This window comes from Leptosomus discolor, chromosome 12 (genome assembly GCF_034619465.1).
Source record: "Leptosomus discolor isolate bLepDis1 chromosome 12, bLepDis1.hap2, whole genome shotgun sequence".
Classification (NCBI taxonomy): Eukaryota; Metazoa; Chordata; class Aves; order Leptosomiformes; family Leptosomidae; genus Leptosomus; species Leptosomus discolor.
This window is the reverse complement of record NC_141402.1, coordinates 19749403-19769018: the sequence shown is the minus strand read 5'-3', so window position 1 is coordinate 19769018 and position 19616 is coordinate 19749403. Positions and strand designations below refer to the sequence as shown.

The following is a 19616-nucleotide window of genomic DNA, read 5'->3' as shown; positions in this document are numbered from 1 at the left end:
CTTATAAAATATTTTGTACATAAAAATCACTGCAAGTATGTACTTAATGACATGTTCCTTGGGATAAGGACCGTAATGCAGACCAGGGAATTTTTTGAAGACATCATTACTTGAGGGCTTCCTGTGAAGTTGATCTTGCAATGTCATCCAAAGTTCCCCATCCTGAATTGACAATTTTATGGCTTTGAACTCAGTTGTTCAAGGTGATTTAGTCATTGGTTTGTGTGTCCTTATGTTTAGAGACTGACAAATGTAATTGTTTGCAGAATATTTAGTTCAAGTTGGAGTGCTTCTATTCTGGAGACATGCTGTTGGAGGGAGCTCAGAGGACAGCAGTAAAAATGAAAAGGACTAAATATGTACAGCCTGAATGAGGGGTAGGAAAAGCTGGGATGAAAGGACATAGTGGTCTATATGTAACTGAAATATGTAAGCATGAGAGAGAGAGGGAAGAATTATGTCAAGTTTGGCGGGAGGATATAATGAGTAATAGATGGAATGATGAAGGGGAAATAAAATTGGCTGGATGAAGAAAAGCTTCCTGACCACGAGATCTTGTTTGATTACTGAAGTTTCCCAGGGGAGTTCTGTGATTTGGGAAATGTTGTACAAGACTATTCTGAGCCTCACAGCGCTCCACAAAGCATAGCTCTATAGTCACCTAATAACTTGGCATCCAGGAGGGGATAGTGCATCCCACCCTTTAACTGTGTTCGAGGTTCTTTGGATTCCTTGCATTTACTGGGTAGCCCAGAACATCCCTTGGGTGCTGGCCAGCCTGTGGCTTCTCTTTCGGTTAGGATTACTAAATAATATTACCAGTCTTGAAGAAAGCCTACCTGCTCTGAGCTTGTGCATGTAAACGTGTTTACTGTGGTTATGGGACTGATCCTGTTTCTTTGATGCTAAGTGCAGGAGACCACAAGGTTGGATTCAGTTCCCCAAAGGGACACAATCTTTGAAGATGCATTAGGTGAAAATTGCATATGTCTTTGTGTATGTTCTCCCAAATCTGGGCCCAAACCCTTACGATATCTGGATGGAAATTATCAATAGATGCTGGTGGAGTGGAGCATGTTGCAAGTGTGAAATACTCTGGAATCCTTATTTGGCTGGAGAGGTTTTTTATGCTTAAACAGAGACCAGTAAAATAAGTAAAATTATTCAAGAACTTTTCATTCTGTGATAAAGCATATGGAGCTGTTACAAGGTGTTCATGTTACCCATATATAAAATTATTTCATTATAGATCTGGCATCTGGCAAATGCTGACTCCAGTAGTTCCTCTGAGAGAAGTTTGTCTGATGAAAAATTGTGGGTTTAGCTGATACCCAACTAATTTGCTGAACTTATTTTTATTTCTGCCCAGAGGTTTTGAGAGTAAATTGATAATCCATTTGGATCTGAGCAATTAGGAGAGAAGCATGCAGAAACCCAGAGGCAGTGAAGACTACAGGGCTTCTACAAATTGGGAAGTTCAGATCATGGAGTTAGGAAAATGGGCTGACAGACTGTTTTCCGGGTGGATCTCTTCTGCTTGGCCTTCAGTGCATTCCTTAGTTTCTAGCAGCTGCTCAAAGCAGTTGAATCCACTTCCTGAAAAGCACATAGAAAATGCAAAGGCTGCTGCTGCTCGGGGTGAAGCAATGACATAAATATTGCTGAGAACTCAGTTTTGAACCTGCACACAATCCAACGTCTGCTCTGCTCCCGAGAGCTAACTGGTTGGAACTGTGGTAGCCCTGAATTTTGAAAGAAATCATACAGAAATGTGAGTTTTTTCATGTAAGTTAATCCACTAATAAATCAAAAAAATCTTATAAGGGTACTCCTTTGAATTATCTTCTTCTTTGAATTTAATATTTATTATCTCATGGGGGAATGATTAATTCTGTATCAATAGGTACATAACTTGTACATTCTGAGATATATCTAATGTCTACTGAAGAAAAAGTATAAATCATTTAGATCTGGAACAGTGATCACAATGGAAGTTTCATTTGCAAAGGATTTATGGAGACTTGAAGTCAGTATTATGTTTTGAATAAACGCACCATTGACCAGTATCAGATTTCCATAGGCGTTATCTTGTTTTTTCTAAGTAACTGCTCATAAACTTTTTTAATATCTTGATTAGCATGATGGTGCTACTTGCAAATCTGTTCATAGAGCTATTAATCTATGATAGTGCAATCTAGAGAAAAGAGTCACACTTACTTAGTCGTTCCTTTCATTGTTTCATTTAAAAGAATGTAAATAACAAGTTGACAGGGTTTCTTTGTGCTTCTTTCTTTTCAACTAACATATTAAGTATTTCAAGAAAGGTTTGTCAAGACATCACAAAAGGAGGTCTTAGTTCTGATCTGAACTTTATTGAACCCCACTTTCATGTAATAGGAAGGAAAAACAAGTGGTAGATTGATCAGTCGGAGTTCATGATTCAATGGCTGCGGCAAACTGTTGGCGCTTTTAGTTCCTGTGTCATAGCAGTACTCAGATGAATTTAGCAGAATCAAACATACGTAAAGTCTGAAGGGAAAGGGATCTCCTGTGTCTCATGAAGAAGAAATTTGACTTCTAAGGCAAGTTCAACACGTGGTCTCCCTCCCTCCTCTCCTTTCTTCCCCCACCTCTCCCTGCAAGCTTCTTCTCTAACTGTCCCTGCATAGCTCCCTCTTAGGCTGAGCTTTGCCAGACAAGTCTGTTGTTGGCGGTAGGGTCAGCAGAGGCTGCTGCTGAACAGTGATGGTCACAAATGCGAGAGTAGCCGAGTCCTGCAGCGACATGCTGATGAGAACTGTGCAGGCACCTGCGCAGCCCAGTTAGGCTGTACTGGATTTTGTGGAGGGCACCAGAGCTTCTGTCCCTGCTCGCAGCAGATCTCTCTTAGGCTGAGGCCTAAAGCCATGGAGTTTACGGATGACCATTCACCCTCGTGGCCAGACCAGCTATCCTATACAGCAGCATGTGATACATACACAAGGGAGAGACTGGCTGTAAAGCTTTGGTTCTGAAGAAAAAAGAAATATACTGAGTGGGAAGCCTCAGAATAAAGAATTGGGAAGGCTCTTGTTTTGGTTGGAGCTGCATTTTTGCTGCCTATTGCTTCCAGCCAACTAGATGAGACAAATGAGCTTGTTTGCCTTTTGTGTATTGCTGCAATCCACACATATCAGTACATGTAGTCCAGAGAGAGAAAAAAGACACGTACCTTTATGTAGCTGCAGTTTAATGAAGGACTGGATATGCTCAGTTGCTAACGAAGCTAAAGGGCTGTGCCGCTGAGGACAGCGGAATCTCTCCCCAGGCTGTGAAGGAGCTGTTGGCATGTGCTGTGCTAATGGAGCTGGGAGCAGGGACTCACCATGTTGCAACAGCTCTCCAGCTCCAGCCCTGCCACCCCCTCGCAGGTCACATCACTGGCAGATCACATGGAGCTGGGCTGCATAACGCAACAACCATCTGCATTTCTTTGCTTACCCAAGGTCTCCAAGCACTCCACAAATACTGCTTTGGAGTTTCCCAGTGGTGTGGCAAAACTACTGTCACCTCTTCCATTTCTCCAGAGAGTGCAGAAGCCACTGAACAGAACGCAGGAGCTTTTGTTCCCCATCTGCTTTAGGCACTAGGCACATTGTCTTTGCTGCTTGTCTTCTGCACTCTCTGAACATCTGTAGGCACAGAGGATATGCTTGACTTTCCCCACTGCCTGGTGCCAAGCGTTAGACCCTGGCGGACTGAAGTCCTAAAGCACTGGTTTCGGTGGGACCTAAAGCACCCTTAGTCGGATGCTTACATGTGTGAATTCCTCTGAAGTGTGTAGGATGAGAACAAAATCCCGTGAAAAGGGTTTTAGATCCTCAGTTGGGTTAAGACAGACCCGCCTCACTGGAACCCTACTAGTTTCCCACTGAGAAGGACTGGTCAAGATTTGCAGGGCTGCAAAAGGGCTTTGCAAGAACAAAGTGAGATTTGGACTTTGCATTGTTGAAGTGTGTTTGTTCAAGAATGAAGTTGAAAGATAAAGGCATGGATGGTTAGTGCTGAGGAAAACATGTTCATGGGCAGTCTTCTGGAGAAACGGGTAAAGGACAATTGTTGCTGATTTGTTTCTATATTATTACATTTGGAGTTCAGTATGACTTTATAGTGGGATCTGCTTTTTACAACCAGGGAGAAATTAATTCCTTAGATCTCAGTTACCATATGTCCATTTATAACGTACTACGTTTAGAATATTTTTTTTATTTTCCCTTCCCAAAATAATAATTTTATTACTTTCAAAACTGTTAGAGACACTGCCAAGAACTGAGCATATTACCTAAGGGCTTCACCCCCCCAATTTCTTTTGTATGTAAGCACCAAATACCTATAAAAAATCTATAGAATAGTTTTGTCTGCTCGATAAGTATATCCCATTGTATATCTAAGACTTTTAAAATGTCACATAACCCGATCTGAAAGATGTTACTGATACCCAGCTCTCTATGAACTCCCTGCGAGGGCAGGATGCACAGGGATACTTTATGGCCCCGTACAGCTCCGTGATTTACACTGCGCGGCGGCTTAGCGGTACGCTGATAAATTCAGCAGAGCCCCCGTGGTACCTCGTGCCTCGCTTGAGCCCCACCTCGCACCCCTCCGGCTCCGAGGCGGGCACCGCCGGGCGGGGGCCGGCCCGGGCGGCCCGGGGGCCCCGCAGGTGCGGGAGGCGGAGCGCCGCCGCCCCCCGGGCCGCTCGCCGGGTTGAACGCGGGGTCAGGGCCGCAGTCCCGGCGGGGCGCCGCGGGGCTGGGCTGGGCTGGGCTCATCAATTTCCCCTGCTCGGTGCCTGCGGCCCGGCGCGGCGCTAATGCGGAACAAATTGAGACATATCCTCTCCGTAATTAGTTCCAGCGTTTCAAAGATTTACGGTAAAATAATGGCCCGAGCCCCACCGGCCGGGCCCGGCCCTCCGCGCTCCGCCGCCGCACGGCGGTCGAGGCGCTTGGGAGGCGGCCCGGGGGGCCGTGATCTCGCCCCGCCGCCGCCGCTCCCTTCGCCGGGACCGGGTCGGCGGGGCCTGCCGCGGCGCGCACTGCCCCGGGGGGTGCGCTGGGAGCGGGGGGCGTTCAGCCGGCGGAGCCCCGGGCCGCGCTCCCCCGAGCGGTGGGGCCGGCGGGGCGGGGGCAGGAGCGGGGGCGAAGGGAGATGTACGGGGGCCCCGGCGCCGAGGGGGTGTGCAGCCCGCAGCCCCGGCGCGGCCGCTTCCGAACCTCGCCGCTGCCCGCCCGCACCCGCCCCGCGCTGGCCGGGAGCCGGCTCAGGGCCGGGGTCCGGCCTCGGAGGGACCTCAGCGCCCGACCCGCCTGCGCCCTGCTCCCTTCCCTCCTTGCGCCATCAAAAAAGGCGCTGGTTTTCCACTCAAAGAATAAACAAAACGGCCTTTCCCCCGGTCGAAAGCGTGCCAGTGCCCCCGTCAGCCCGGGCAGGGAAGGCGGGTCCCGCCTTGCCGGGGGCTCCCGAATCCCGATGCCCGCACTGCTAGGTGGTGCGGCGGCGAGGAATGCAGGATCGGGCCCGCCGTGATGAGTTCCTGCCCCTCTGCGCCCTGCGCTCCCGGAGATGCTTCGCGGCTTTGTTTCTGCTGCTCTCGGCACTTAAATAATCAAACCTCGATCAGCTCCCCAAGTGAAAGGAGACAGATCCCCCTGCGTGCTCTGAGCGGCGTGAGCGGGATTAGAAAGGCTGGGGATTTATCTCTGTTTAAGTCAGTCTCCCCCACCTCCGAGCCGTGAGGAGATCATTTATGAGTTTAGTAAAGTGTGATGAGAATTACCGGTCCCTTAATTGGTTAGCATGGCGGGGGAGAAAGCGGAACGGGAAAACGCCGGCCGGGGAGGTGCTTCAGCGCTGCTCAGGTTGGAGCAGGTTCCCGAGCCCGTTTTGCCCGTGGTCGAGTGGGGGGCTCTCGGTAGAATAATCCTCGTCCGGGAGCTATCTGTTGTTTAATCCTGCAGAGTATGCCTTCGAGCACAATGGAAGATCGAACGTTATCAGGAATTACCGTAGTTATGGAATAGCGGGCAAAACAATTAAACCTGATTGCTGCCTGGCAGAGATTTGGATCGGGCCGTGTTTGGAGGGGAGCGGGCAAAAAGTTCTGGACCGCCTGGGTCTGGACACCGGCAGAGGAGATGCTGTCCCCGAACTGCCACCTCTCCGGCCATTGCTTCCCACTGGGCACCGAGGCCCGGACACGGGCGTCCGCTTTACGGGGCGTGGGGTAATCTACGCCGGAGCGCGACTGGAACCGGGGTCGGGGTCTCCGGGGAAGAGGCTAACAAATGTCCCTGCACGGAGGGAGCAGCTCGCCCGGGGCGCTCCCGAGGGGACCCGCTGCCAGCGCTCTCGGCTAGAAAAGTGCGGGACGGGAGATTTTTCTCTCTCCCTGGTGCTGGCTAGCAGGGAACGGCTGCGGAAAGGGGCGCTGGCCGTTTCCCAGAAGTCCCCAGCTCGTCCCGCAGTAGAAGGGACCGGGATTCCCTCCTCCTCGGGCTGCCCCGCTGAGGGTTTCTCCCGGGACATCCCCGGGACGCGCCCGCCCCGCTTGCGCCGGGCCCTCTCCGTGCCCCGCACGGCCGAGGCGGTCCGGGAGGGCGCAGGTGCCGGTGCGCAGCGCTACGCAGGGCTGAGCTGGCGGCCCCGGAGCCCCCCGCCCGAGCACTGCTTTCCCCGGCCTCGCTGCGGGGAGAGGGGATGCGCTGACGGCCAAGGGGTCTTCGTGTTTCACTACTGGGAAATGGCGAAGATTTGGAAGGACTCGGGCAGTTCTTCCTCCCAGGTGGAACAACGCAGACCTAAGAGATCAAGAAAACATTTTTCTCTTTCAAGAAGGTTTATCAGCCTAGGTTATTTCAAGAAAAGAAAAAAAACCTCATAGTTCGAAAAAGAGTCCGCTGCGGGAAAGGCTTTTTTCTGTTTGCACCGAGAGAGGTGTAGTTTTCACGGGAAATTAAATACTCGGCTCGGGCTGGCCAAAGACGCCTATTTCTGTATGTACGTTGTCGCTTTCAGAGCTGGAGGTGGCCGGGAGCAATCTCGGGTGCCGGGCCGTCACAAATCCAGCAGCAGCCCCGCACCGCCCCGCAAGGCCCCGCGGTGCAGGGGCAGGGGGTGACCGCGGCGTGCGGGGCCCCGGCGCGGCCAGAGAGGGGGAGCAGGACGGGAGCGAGCGGCGGGGGCGGCGGGGGCAGCGCACTCCCCCGGCACGGGCACGGGCTGCCGTCACAACCGCCGTCCGAGGGTGATTTAGTTTTGTGCGTGCTCACAAAAAGCGGCAGATCCTGTAAAATTAGACAATCTTTAATGTCGGCAAAGATAATCAACAAATTAACGCTCTTACGTTACACGTAGATTTCCGTAATAAACAGATTTACGCATCAAAAGATAGATTTTTAAAAGGGAATTCTCTGAAGATAGTTCGTGAAAATTAAAGTCGTGTCACCAATAACAAAACCCAACTGTTTTGGTTAAAGAGTTTAAACAGAAAATTAAATTGTACTTGACTACTCTAATAACGACCTATTTTAATTTCTTTTGTTGTAGCATTTATCCTTTAAATTTTAAAACACCGCTTCAAGATCGGCGATGCTTGCCGTAACCTTTAACGCCGAGAGGGGAAGGAAATACCGAAGTATAAATTGCCAACGGGAAGACAACGGGCTCGGTCTTTCCAGCGGCAGGTAAATGTTCATGGCGTTACTGTTCTAGCTGCGAACGGAGGGCGAGGCGGCCGGGGAGGAGGCGGCTGTGCCACGGCCCAGCGGCGGTGGCGGTGCCACGGCCCAGCGGCGGTGGCGGTGCCGCGGTTTGAACAGCGGCCGGTGCAGATGCGCAAGGGACGGGGCCGCGGGTCGAGGTCCTTCCCCCGCGGGCTCTGCCTTTGGGAGCACACGGCACCGGGGCGAGCTCCCAGGAGCTGTGCCACGCGTGCTCTTACAAGCTACACCCCCCCACACCCCACCCCACCCCCGCGCCGGGTGATTATTAATTAGTAGTTTTGAAGAAAGACGCGGGATCCCTCTTCTCGCATTCGGTGAGAGCGTTTCTCGCGGGGGAGGCTCGGGCTTGCTTCTGCCCCGGGTCGCGGCAGGCGCCTGGCCGCGGCGGGTACCGCTACGTCCCGCGGGGCTCTGCCGCCCGCCCCGGGGCTTCCTGCCGGTGCCGCACCGCCGAAATCACGGCATCCCTCGCTGCCAGGGCCGACCCGAAACCCGCCGTGTCGCCTGGAAGGACCGTCCAGGGATAACGAACAAGATGCCGTCGGGGGCTCTCCTGCCGCCGCCCCCGGGATGCGCTCTGAGGAGCTGGTGTCCATGAGGCTGGGGGGGGGGGGGGGGGGGGGGGGGTAGAGAGTCCGGGGCTCCCCAGGAGCAGTGCCAGGTGCATCTCCCAAAGGCAGGTCACCTACAGCGCCGCGATCCTCCCCCGCCCGCCCAGCTGCCTCCTTCCCCCCCACGCGCGGGCAGGTCGGAGGGACGGGGCTGGGGCCGGGCCCACGCCGGTCCCGGTCCCCTCGCCAAGGGCGCCCTCCCCTCCGCTCGCCGGCGGGGCCCTCGGACCCTGGCACGGCGGCTCTGCGCGACGTGCCGCGGCCCGGCGCCCCCTGAGGCGCCGCCGCCCGGGGACAGGCAGCGCCCGGCGGGCGGGGGCGGGGGCCCGGGCAGGCAGCCCGGACCATGCAGGAGCTGAGGGAGACGCGGGTTCCTCCCATAGCGGCAGATGCACCTGGAAAGGCACTTTCCCCTCGCAGGGACGGGGTCCGCCCGCCCCGGGCTGGGTCACTTCCCCTGGCTCCTGCAAGGGCGGAGGCTTCTCCGCGCGGTCCCCAGGGCCTGCGACCCCGCCGCCCTCGGGAGTCCCCACGGACGTGCACGGAGCTGGCGGGGGAAGTCATCCAGCACGTACTTACTGGCCACCTGGATCCCTCTAAGAGTCTCGCAAGTCTCTCCTAAAGCGAAGGGACGTTAGGGTGAGATTTAGTGGCTCTTGCACCAGAAGAAGGGTGGGAGTGATGTGTAGGGGAGATATATTCTCCCACAGTAACCTCTCCCCCTCCATCCCCGGCTGTCCCTGTCTCCCCCCTCCCCCCGGCGTGTCTGGTCCGGCTGGGTTCAGCAGAGCGGGCTGTGGGCAGCCCCTCGGCAGAGGTTGTGTGAATGGAGGATCGGCGTGGCTGACTCCTCCTCCCCTGCAAGCGCCTCTATTTGAGCTTTGCAAAGTTGAGGGTGAGCAGGCATCCGAGGTGAGGCGTGCGAGGCGGCTGTGCCCCCCTAGCACGGACAGACGGACACACGCACGGACACACACACGCACGGACACAAGCACGCACGGACACACGCACGCACACGCCGCCCTGCTCTGCGCTGCGAGCGGGTGCAAGCCCGGAGGCGATCCTGGAGAACAACCTTTCCCTGTCGCTGTTGCCGGCTCCCGCAGGGCTGGAGCCGGGGAGCTGCGTCGCGGAGCAAACTTCCCCCAAAGGGCTGAGCTCGCCAGCCTGGTGCCTGCAGCCGGAGCCGGCCTCCGGCTTGGCGGGCAGGGGCCAGGTGTCCTGGAACAAGTGCGGTCCAGGGGGAGACTGGCTGCCCGGCGGCCGGCAGAAGGTCTGCGAGCAGATGGGCTCCGATGTCCGAGACCTCAACGCGCTGCTGCCCTCCGTGCCCTCCCTGCCGGGCAACAGCAACTGCACCATGCCGGTGAGCAGCGCGGCGCAGTGGGCTCCCGTCCTGGACTTCCCCCCGGGGACCTCCTACGGCTCGCTGGGGCCGCACTCCTTCATCAAGCAGGAGCCGAGCTGGAACGGGTCGGACCCGCACGAGGAGCAGTACCTGAGCGCCTTCACCGTCCACTTCTCCGGCCAGTTCACCGGCACGGCTGGGGCTTGCCGCTACGGGCCCTTCGGCGCCCCGCCGCCCAGCCAGCCGCCCTCCGGCCAGGCTAGGATGTTCCCCAACGGGCCCTACCTGCCCAACTGCTTGGAAAGCCAGCAAGCGATCCGCAACCAGGGTAAGGGCAGCGCTGCCGGGCGCCCCGGGCTCGGGTGGGCGGCCCCCGGAGGCGTCCGCTTAGCCTTGCTGGGCCGCGCTTGATGTAAACACCAAGCCCAGCCTTTCTTCGCAGCAGCCGGGCAGGGTTAGGCGAGCCAGCCCTTCCGTGCCTCCTTTCCCTCCCTGCGCGGCAGACGCGTCGATCCGGGGAGTTCTAGGAGCCACGAGTTGCTTGCCCCCACCCCTCCTGTGGGGCAGCGGGCTGCAGCGGGAGGCTCCACCGGGCGGGCTGGAGCCCCCCCGCCTCCCTCCCCCGGTCGGAGCAGCCTCTTGCCTCGCAAAGGTTTGTTCGGGCTGGGGGACGGCGCAAGTCCTGGAATGGAGATGGGGCCGATGCCCCGAGACAATACCCTCTACAAATCTTGGGGGTGGGGAGAGTGCCTCCAAACCTCCTCCAGAATGAAAACCGCTGTCCGCACGTTAGTGTTTTTAAGTCCCTCGTCGAATTAACCTCGGGAGCGCTGGATGCCCCCGGGCCGGGGTGCACAAACAGGGGCGCCTCGTAGTTTCTTTTCAGCATCTCCGCGGCCAGGACAGGCTGCTGTTTGCACCGCCCTGAGAAATTTCCGTGGGCTGCACGGCCGGGCAGTGGGTCATCCCCCGCGTGTGGCACCGGGATCATCATCTAATCGTTTTTCTTCTAGTGGCTGCAGTATAAACATCTGCTGGTGCAAACGCGAGGAAGAAAGGAGAGGGGGCGAGCGTGCGGAGAGCTTGCCCAAGACCTTTCGGGTCTTGTTCCCCCTCCTTAAGCTGGTCCGTGCTGTCGAGCGCCTGCCCCGCACTCCCCGGCCCCGGGCGAGGCAGCGGGGGAGTCTGGCCGAGGGGTGGTCGGGCCGTCGCGGCCCTGAGTCTCGGGGGCTGGGGGAGCGGCGGAGGGTGCGCGGCCGGGCCGGAGCGGGACGGCTCGCCAGGGTCTCTCCGCTTCGGGCGCGGAGTCGTCCGCGCCCGGCCTGCAGCGCGGGCTTGCTATGCGCCACGGGGGCAACCACGTACCCACAGAGAGGGGCTGGGGGACGACCAACCCGGGAGGACCCGGGCGATTCGGGCTGTCCCCTGCTCTCTGGCGGCTGGCGAAGGGGCCGGAGCGGAGGCCGAGGCCGGGCGGGCGCGCTCTGTGCTGGCCGCCGGGGGGTGGCCCGAGGCCGACTCGGTGGCCCGGAGCGATGTTTGCAGCGAGGAGAGGCGATGTTGTGGTTGTTCGGCAGCGGGGCCGCGCACGAGCCTCCCCCAGGCAGTGCCGGGTCGCAGTCCCGGGGCCACCGCTCTGCTGCCTTACCCCCGCGCCGGCCCCTGCCACCGCTGTCCGCCCAGCGCCGAGCTCTAACGTCGGAAACCGCGGAGCGGGGGGACAGGGCCGCGCCGCCGAGCCCGGCTGGGAAAGATGGGCAGCATCCCTGGAGCTCGGGGGGAGGCTCGGCCGCGCCGGCCCGGGCCGGCGGCGAGGCCCCGCGGGGAACCCAGTCTCCGAGCGGCGGGACCCGGCGATCGCCCCAGCACAGAGCACGCCGGGCCAAGGGAGCTCGGCCGGGGAAATTTTTGAGTCATCTGAAAGGATTTTAGACATGGGAGAGGGTTTGTAAGCGCTGGGCCAAAATAGCGACGAGAAGGTGGAGAGGAGGGTGAGGGAGTTAAACTCGGCCCTGGGTGGGTGAGCGGGCGGGCGAGGGACAAAATAGCTGCCACCCCGCGCCATCCTGTCGTCTGAGTTTAACCCCCCCCCCCGAAGAGAAACGGAGTCTTTAACGCACCGAACCACGGAGCCCGCGCTGGGCTTTACTCGACTCCAGCGCTCTGCCCGCGGTGCTCGGTCTGCGGCACCGCAAGCCCCGCACACGCACCTGTGCGTGCCCCTAGAGCCGGGGCGCAGCGGCCTTACGCCTCTGCACCACCCGGCCCCGCTCGGGCGGACCGAGGCCCTGCAAGGGCCTGGGAGACGGCGCCGTTCCCGGGAGCAAGGGCCGTGTCCTGGCTCCCTCCGCGCCCCGCCGGGCCGGGCGGCCGCGCCGCGGGGCCGCGCTCTGCGGCGGGAAGGGGGGTCCCTTCAGCTCGGGGCGCCTCCCCGCACCGGGGCTTAGTCACAACTATTTTCGGCGACACGCAGCGAGCTCCTTCGGCAAGGAGGAATTCGGCAAGCGGTGTTTGCTTGCCTTTTTTTTTTTTTTTTTCCCGAGTGGATGGATAAAATGTTCTTGCTTTGGCTCTCCTCAAGGTTGAACTATTTTTATTTTTTTTTAGCCGGTTCCTCCGACCGTGGGAAAGACGCTACCTTGGCTCTGCGATGACATTTCTGCCAAGTTTAGGATAGAGTGGGGGTTAGGGAACTAAGGCTTTGAAACCTCTGCCCAATTTTCCTCTTCTCGTTTGCCTGTCTCTTTCATCCAGCTGGGCTCCTCCAACAACTGGATGCCTCCAGCGGGCCCCGTTCTCCAGCAGATGTACAACTTTCAATTATTTTCAGCACATTTTAATCAGGCCTGGCTCTGATAACGCCCTAATTAAAGAGACCTCACTATCGGCAGCTCGGTTCAGAACTCAACTTTCTTATCACATTCCTGAAGCTTTGGGTCAGGCAACACCGGAAAATGTGGCCAAAACCTCATTCTGCTCCGAGCTGAGTTTTGAAGGTCACCGAAAGTCTGCGCCGGGCCAAAACTAACGTAGAAAGTGTCAGTATTTTCTGCAAGTTGAAAAAGAGGCAGAGGGAAATGGGGAAAAGGGAGTTGAAGGTTGAGCCTCTACCCTGAGGGCTAAGGGAGGAGATAAGGAGCGACAGCTGTGGGATGGGAGCCCGTAAGGTACCGGCCTGTCAACGCTGCTCCGATCGCCACGAAAGGAGCTCTGCTCCTGGGGCGAGAGGGATGCGAGAGAGACTTGGCTGGTGACAAGCCAGTCCCACTTCTATCTCAGCCTCGCAGTCTCAGGCCTGGCTAAAAATCATCGCGAAGGTGAAGGTTTAGAAGTCTTCTGGATTTTTTTTTTCCCCCCTTCACCATTGCTGCCTTCATTTCTCCCGCGCAACTCCGCAGGTTGATTTAAGTTTTGCAATGTCGCTGGATCCAGACTGTCTGCAGAGAGAATAAAATGGAGAAGCAACAACCGGATCCCTTTGTGGCCTCTCCATTTCATTCTCGCTGAACCCCCCTGTGATTATCGATCGGCGGCAGTGAAGCAAAGACCTGCACAGCGCCGAGCACTCGGCACCGAAGGGAACCGGGAGAGGAGCCTGAGTGCTACCTCTCGACTGACAAAATCGCCCTCCGGCCACATGCCACATCCAGAGGGGGCTGTGGAGGATGTCCGTGCTGGAATAAGCGGGTTAAGAGAGAGGGGTGTGAGGGAGGGAGTGCTCGTCGTCGGTTTGGTTTCTTTTCCCAGCCCGCGTCGGACTTTTTGTGGTTTTTTTTTTTTTTTTTTTTTTTTTTTTTTTTTGTTGTTGTTGGGTTTTTTTTTTTTTTTTTTGGAAGAGTGGTTCTCGGAGGAGCTTGGTTCTCGGAGTAAATGCTGATGAGCCGAGAAGCCTCTGAGATAATATTACTTTGTAATTACTTTTTTAGCTGAAGTTGTTTAGCCAGCTCCAAGTCATTAATGAAAGTTGGTGTCCAGGCACCTGATTTACGATTTCGTGTCGGCCCGGGGTCAGCAGAGGTGGGCTCTTTCCATCTGAATTTGCTCGGTGTAGGAAACAAAATAGGCTGTTTATTATTTTGGAGAGCAATTTTCGCTGAAAGGAGGAGTTTTATTTTTGCATGTAACATTCCGCCTCTTTATTGCAGACTCTTCAGAAAGCTGCTCTAAAAAAAAAAAAAAAAAAAAAAAAAAAGAAAGATTAAAGGGTAACTTCTAAATTGGAAACGGCAGAGGAGTACACTGAGCAGATGGGAATCTTCCTCTTTAATATGAGCAACAATTAATGAAAACATCCTTTTTATTACCGAAGCCGATCTGTTCTCTTTAAACACGAACGAGACTTCCGACTTCCCGCCCCTCGGAGCGGGCTGCCCGGCTCGCCTCTCCCCGGGCCGGGGGTCCCGCCACCCCGCCCCGCGCCCACAGCCGTGCTGGGGAGGGGGGTGCGGCGGGACAGTGAAGGAAGGGGCTCAGCCTGGCTGTGTCTCCCCCCGCCGCGGGCAGCAGCCCCGGGGAAAAGAGCAGCCCCGGTGCAATAAATACTTCGGCAGCCCGCGGCGGGGCGGTGGGTGCGGGGCGGTGGGTGCGGGGCGGTGGCAGCCCCCGGCGCTCGGCCGGGTGTGGGGTCCTCTCGCTCGACGCCTGCTCGGAGAGGCTTCGGGGGAAGCTGGTGGCCGAGCGGGCTCAAGGCCCCTCCTAACCCTGTTGTGGTCTCTTCGGCAGGGTACAGCACCGTGGCGTTTGATGGGACCCCGAGCTATGGCCACACGCCGTCTCACCACGCCGCTCAGTTTACCAACCACTCCTTCAAACACGAGGACCCCATCAGCCAGCAGCCCTCGCTAGGTAATTTCAGCCTCCGCGGGGTGCGGACCTCGCTCCCGGCCGCGGGTGACCGTCTTAAAGGGCGCTGGCGGACGGCTGGCAATCCGGAGTGGCTCCGGAGTCGCGCCGCTGTCCCCCGCAGGCCTGGCACAGAGCTAGAGCTGCCCAAGCGTTGGAGGACGGGGCCCTGCGGCCCCCTCCGCAGCTCAGGGCTGGGGCGAACGGCCGGTCGCCGCAGGAATTAATTCTTTGCCGCTTTCTCCGCAGGGGACCAGCAGTACTCGGTGCCTCCCCCGGTGTACGGCTGTCACACCCCCACCGACAGCTGCACGGGCAGTCAGGCCCTGCTCCTCCGGACCCCCTACAACAGGTACCTCTGCCGGCAGGGAGCTTTGCCTTGCCTCCTTCTGCGCGGGTTGTTGCTCAGACGTGGTCTCTCCCCCCATGCCGTTCAGCTTTATCCTTTCTGCAATGAAACTTTTATTTTTTCCTTTCTTAAAAGAAAAAAAAAAAAAGAGTCATATGTTAAAAAACCAAACCAAACCAAACCAAACCAAAAAAACAACCAACTAACCAAAAAAAACCCCAACCCAAACCAAAGCCCTCAAACAACACAAAACCAAAAAAGATGCCGCGCCTTCCGCCCCGGGCCCCGCCGTGCCTCAGAGCTTTCCCGGGCCGGGTTTGCGGGGCTGGCCGAGCATCCCCCGTGGGGCTTGGGCACTGTGCTGCCGGCTCGGGGAGCCGCTCTCCGGCGGCAGGTGCGGATCGCCTCTGGGAGCGGGGAGCCGGGCCGCCCGGCCTCCTTGGAGCACGCGTGTCCCGCAGCCCGCTGGTGCGAAGGGTTTGGGATTTGCCCTCATCTGCGCCGCGGCGGGAAGTGCCCCAGCAGAGCCTCAGGCTGCAGGGCTCCGCCGGCCCAAATCCGGCTCCGGAGCATCCCCTCGCTGTCCGAGGCGGGGACCCCGCCACCCCCGCCCTGCACCCGTCCCCTCCGCCTCGGCGCAGGCTGCAGAGCGGAGGTGGCCCGCTCCGGTGACAGCATCCAACCCGCAAGGCAGGGGCAAGTTGTCGGCGCCCTGTCCCCGCGCCTTCCCCCCGCTCCCGGCGCTGGGGGGCCCCGCTGCCGCTCTTTCCAAGGCTGGGAAGGGGTGGGAGCGCTCGCTGCTGGGCAGCAGCGATGGGCAGAGCGTGGTACAGGCAACTAAAACTCAGCTCCATCCAGGGGCTTCGTCTTGCAGAGCAAGAGCCCTTCTGATGGCTCCCAGGAGTGACGGGGACTGGCCTGCAGGGAGGTTATTTATTGAAAACGGGGCAATAAACCTATCGGATTTCCTTGCTGGGAGAAAGGTGCATCTGGAGCTTTGCCGCAAGCACGAACTCTTTGCCAAGAAGCGGGTCCGTTGCAAGCACAGCTTCCCGTTTTCTTCGGTCTGGCATGAGGGCTGGGCGTGTCTCTTGCAGTTTTACAACGTGTTTAGTGAGCAAAGAAGTTCCCCAAAATTTATTCTTCAACTTTTTGTGAACTTGGAGCCAGTCCCGTATCTTGGAGTTGCTAAGTAACTCCCGCACACAAAACAATATGCCTCCGCGAAGGAAGCCGCGAGCGGCTCCTCTTGTAGGCCGGTTATATCATTTCTGATTAATCAACACTGGACGTGGGACAACAAAATTCTGTCACTTCCAGAAGCCACTTCGCTAATGAACGTGAGTTGACGTCAAGGGAAGGAGGGAATGAGGTAATGAAGGAAGGAAAGAAGCCTATCCAGAGAGATTAGCTTGCAGAATAATTGGCGGGGCGAACTCCTGCGCTGAAGTGACAGAGATTGCTCGGCTCGCAGGGAAATCTATAAATATGGTTTGTAGGGAGGCTTGGGGAGGGCAGCTCCGAGCCGCCGCGGGCAGCCGCCGCTCTCCCCAGCCCCGTCGAGCCTCGGCGCTCTCCTCGGCCCCGTGCGACACCGCGGGGCTCCCTCCTGCGGCGTTTGTGCTCTGCCGGACGTTTAGAGGGGCAAGCCCAGGCCTGGGAGGTGTGGTTCCGATAGGAAACCGCTGCTTGTGCCGAGAGCTCTCCCCTCCATGTGCTTCCACTGGGGAGGGAGTGAGCCCAGTCTGGCATCGCCCTAAGGCGGCCGCCTCCAGCCCTGCGCTGCGGGACCCGGACCCCGGCCCGAGTGGGCAGCGCTGCGCGGCCGGTTTCTTCCCGACCTTAGCCTTGATCCTACTGCGCTCCCTGGGAGGTTTAGTGCTTACTTCGGTAGGATGAGGATTTAAGCCCTTAAAGATCACACGAGCCAATACTGATGTGTGGGGGTGTAAGCCAGGGCAGAACTCGCTCCGTGTCGAGGGCAGGTCCTATTGTACAAAGCCTTCTCCAGCACCTAAGCCCGAACAGGTGGGGGAGCTCGGTATGGCCTCCCCTTGTCCCCTCCTGCACACGTTCAAAAGCATCTGGACAAAACGATGTTCCTACTACCCAAGCGTTCTTGCTAGAAAGCGTTGTCGAGGAAGTGGGTGACTAGTTACCGTGCAAAAACGGGCGTGGCTCATCAGCCCCATTTCCAACGGCCTGAAGACGGACCGCACTGGCTTACTCAGCGTTCATCTTGATCTGGCGGGGTCTTTTTTACTGTTCTTTTTAAGACCGTATTCATTCCGTATCTCCTTTGCGAAGATTTGATTTGCTTTTGCCGGTTCAGGTCAAGTTTGACAACTCCGCTTTGACAACCGGTGCCTCGGCTGTCGCGTCTGAGCGCCGGGGGTGGCAGGGGTGGGGCGGTGAGGCTGCCCGCGGCCGTGACCGTGCCCGCTGCGCGCCTCCGTGCGCCCACGGCACGCAGGGGATGGTGACGGGGCTCGTCGCGTCCGTCGCTCCTCGCCCTGGCCGAGGACAGCAGGCGCTCCCGTTCGCCTGTAGCAGCGGAGAGGGGGCGATGCGGCGGGAGGAGCCGAACGCGGGAGCGGGAGGTGTTGCCTTTTTCCCCGGCGGGATGCGGCGGCCGGTGCTTGCCCCGCACCGCCTTCTGCTTTGCCCCTCACCGGGACGCTCGAGGGGCGCACGGGCGTCATTTGTGATCCCTCCCTCCCACCCACCCTCCCCCCCGGCCCAGGCTTCGGGTCCTCCCGGCCTTGCGCCCGCCCGCTGGGTCCCGCCGGGCCCGTCCCCCGGTCACCTCCCGTCTGGGATCTCTGCTGCGCTGAAGCGAGCCCGAGGGGTCGTTCCTCCGCGGGCGGCGGCGGGGCAAGACAGCAGCCGCGGGGAGATGCAGGAGTGAGCCACCGCCACCTGATGCTCTCTTCCCCCTCCTCGGCATCTCACCGGCTGGGTGCAAGGGACCGCCACGAAGCCGCTCTCGGCTTCCGCGCTCTCCGCGGGGAGCCGCGGGATCCTGCGGCCAGGAGAGCTCCCGGCCTGGCTGGTGCCAGCCCCTCTGCAGTGCGGGGGGTAGTTGGGCGAGCCCAGGGCTGAAGAGCCTTGCCTTCTCTCCCGTGGCAAGGCAAAGCAGTCGGGAAGGCGACAGCTTGAAAGAAATGGTTAAAAGATCGTAATTCTTATGCTGGAAGCAAAAGTATCTCTGAAATCTCTCGCCTCGGCAACTACTTGCTCTCTGTTTATAGCGCAGCCTGCTCCTCTGCCAAGGAACACTGCGCCTGTTGTTGATAGCTGGACATGGATGACAAACCCGCACAGATTGCAAGTGTGCCTCAGATGACTAGCATTTGTGGGTCCATTAAAATGGTGACGTGAACTTTTCTACCTCGCGCTGTTTAATGTAGTAAACATGCTCGATGCTGAAAATTTACTGTGAGTCACACTTACAAAGACTCTAAAAGTGGAGGAGTTTCGGTTCAGATTATAGCTCTTTCTGTGCAGAGGTCAAGAACTCGGTAATACTGCAATGCAGGCCAAAACAAACTCTATATGATCTACTACTGGTTTCCTTTTAAGTTCCCTTTTTGCTCAGCGTTGACTTCCTTTTATTCCACTCCAACTTACATTAATCCCTGTTGTAGAAATGTGTGTCTCCCCCCCCCCCCCCCCTTCCTCTCGTTTCTCTTTAAAAGCATCCCTGTAATGAAAATAAGTTATTTTTAGTGTCGTCTTTGTGGCCGTTTGGAGGGCCAAGGATTCAGTTTGGAATCAGTGCAGGCGTATCCCCGGAGACCCCGCTTTCGTTCTCATCGGTCAAACCTCGTCCAAAATCGAGATTTTGAGAGGAGCCGTTAATTCCATGAGATCATCTCACGGCACTGTCAATAATAAACCACGGCGAGGCGTAAATGGAGTTAGGGATGTCCTGTTCTCTGTCACATGTCAGACGCGAGATGTTTAATTCTGTCTCGATGCCCAGTGGTCCCCGGGCGAACGGCCTGCCAGGGCGCAGAGCCCGGCTGTGCCCACCTGCCTCCCGCCCCGGGGCCGCTTTCGCACAGCTTAGCCCAAGCTTGGGCAATCCCAGGTTTTTCGAGATACAGACCCCTTGGGGCCGCGGGCTCAGCATCTCCACAGAAAAGAAATTCCTCCCCTTGGCCACTGCCGGCAGCAGAGATCACATGGGCCCCCTCGGCAGCCCGCGTGAGGGGTGTGAGGGTGCCCCTCCCTGGGCACCCCGCTGCCGGGGCGTGCCGGGAGACCGCAGCGCATCCCGCAGGAATCCACTCTCAGGGCCTCAAGTCAAACGTCTCCTTCTCCCCGCGTCGCGCAGCTGAAACGCGTCCCCGCTCGGCTCCGGGGGGGTGCGAGCCGGGCTGGAGTGGGGGCCGAGCCCGGGCTGATGTGGGGCCCGAGCCAGGGCTCCTGCTCCCCCCGGCTCCTGCCCCACCGCAACTGCAGCGGGAGGGCGGGGGGGGGGGGGGGGCGGGCGGGGGGCTGAGGGTCTCTGCTGGGGCCGCCCCGAGCCAGAGGGACCCACTGCCGTAGAGCGAGATTTAGCAGAAAGAGCGAGCGGAGTTTCGCTCGCCCTCTTCCTCCGAGCGCTTTACAGGACCCCCAGCCTGCCCGAAAGGCACTGGGGGCTCCTTTCAAAGGCTGAAGCCCGCTCGGGCTCCGCCGTTAAGCTGTGGTCGGAG

At 58.0% G+C, this 19616-nt stretch overlaps 1 protein-coding gene across 7 annotated transcripts in view; it reads left to right on the top strand.

Moving 5' to 3' along the window:
* Positions 1-9659: 9659 nt before the first annotated feature.
* The window catches only part of WT1 (WT1 transcription factor), a 35278-nt gene continuing 25321 nt past the window's right edge, over positions 9660-19616 (top strand). For 6 of the 7 annotated variants that reach the window (XM_086471957.1, XM_086471961.1, XM_086471958.1 and 3 more), the window contains exons 1-3: positions 9660-10050; positions 14445-14567; positions 14814-14916. In XM_086471957.1, the coding sequence (XP_086328083.1) occupies positions 9660-10050; positions 14445-14567; positions 14814-14916 (617 nt within the window). The remainder of the gene's footprint in view (positions 10051-14444; positions 14568-14813; positions 14917-19616) is intronic. The other variant, XM_086471962.1, reaches the window with a different exon arrangement.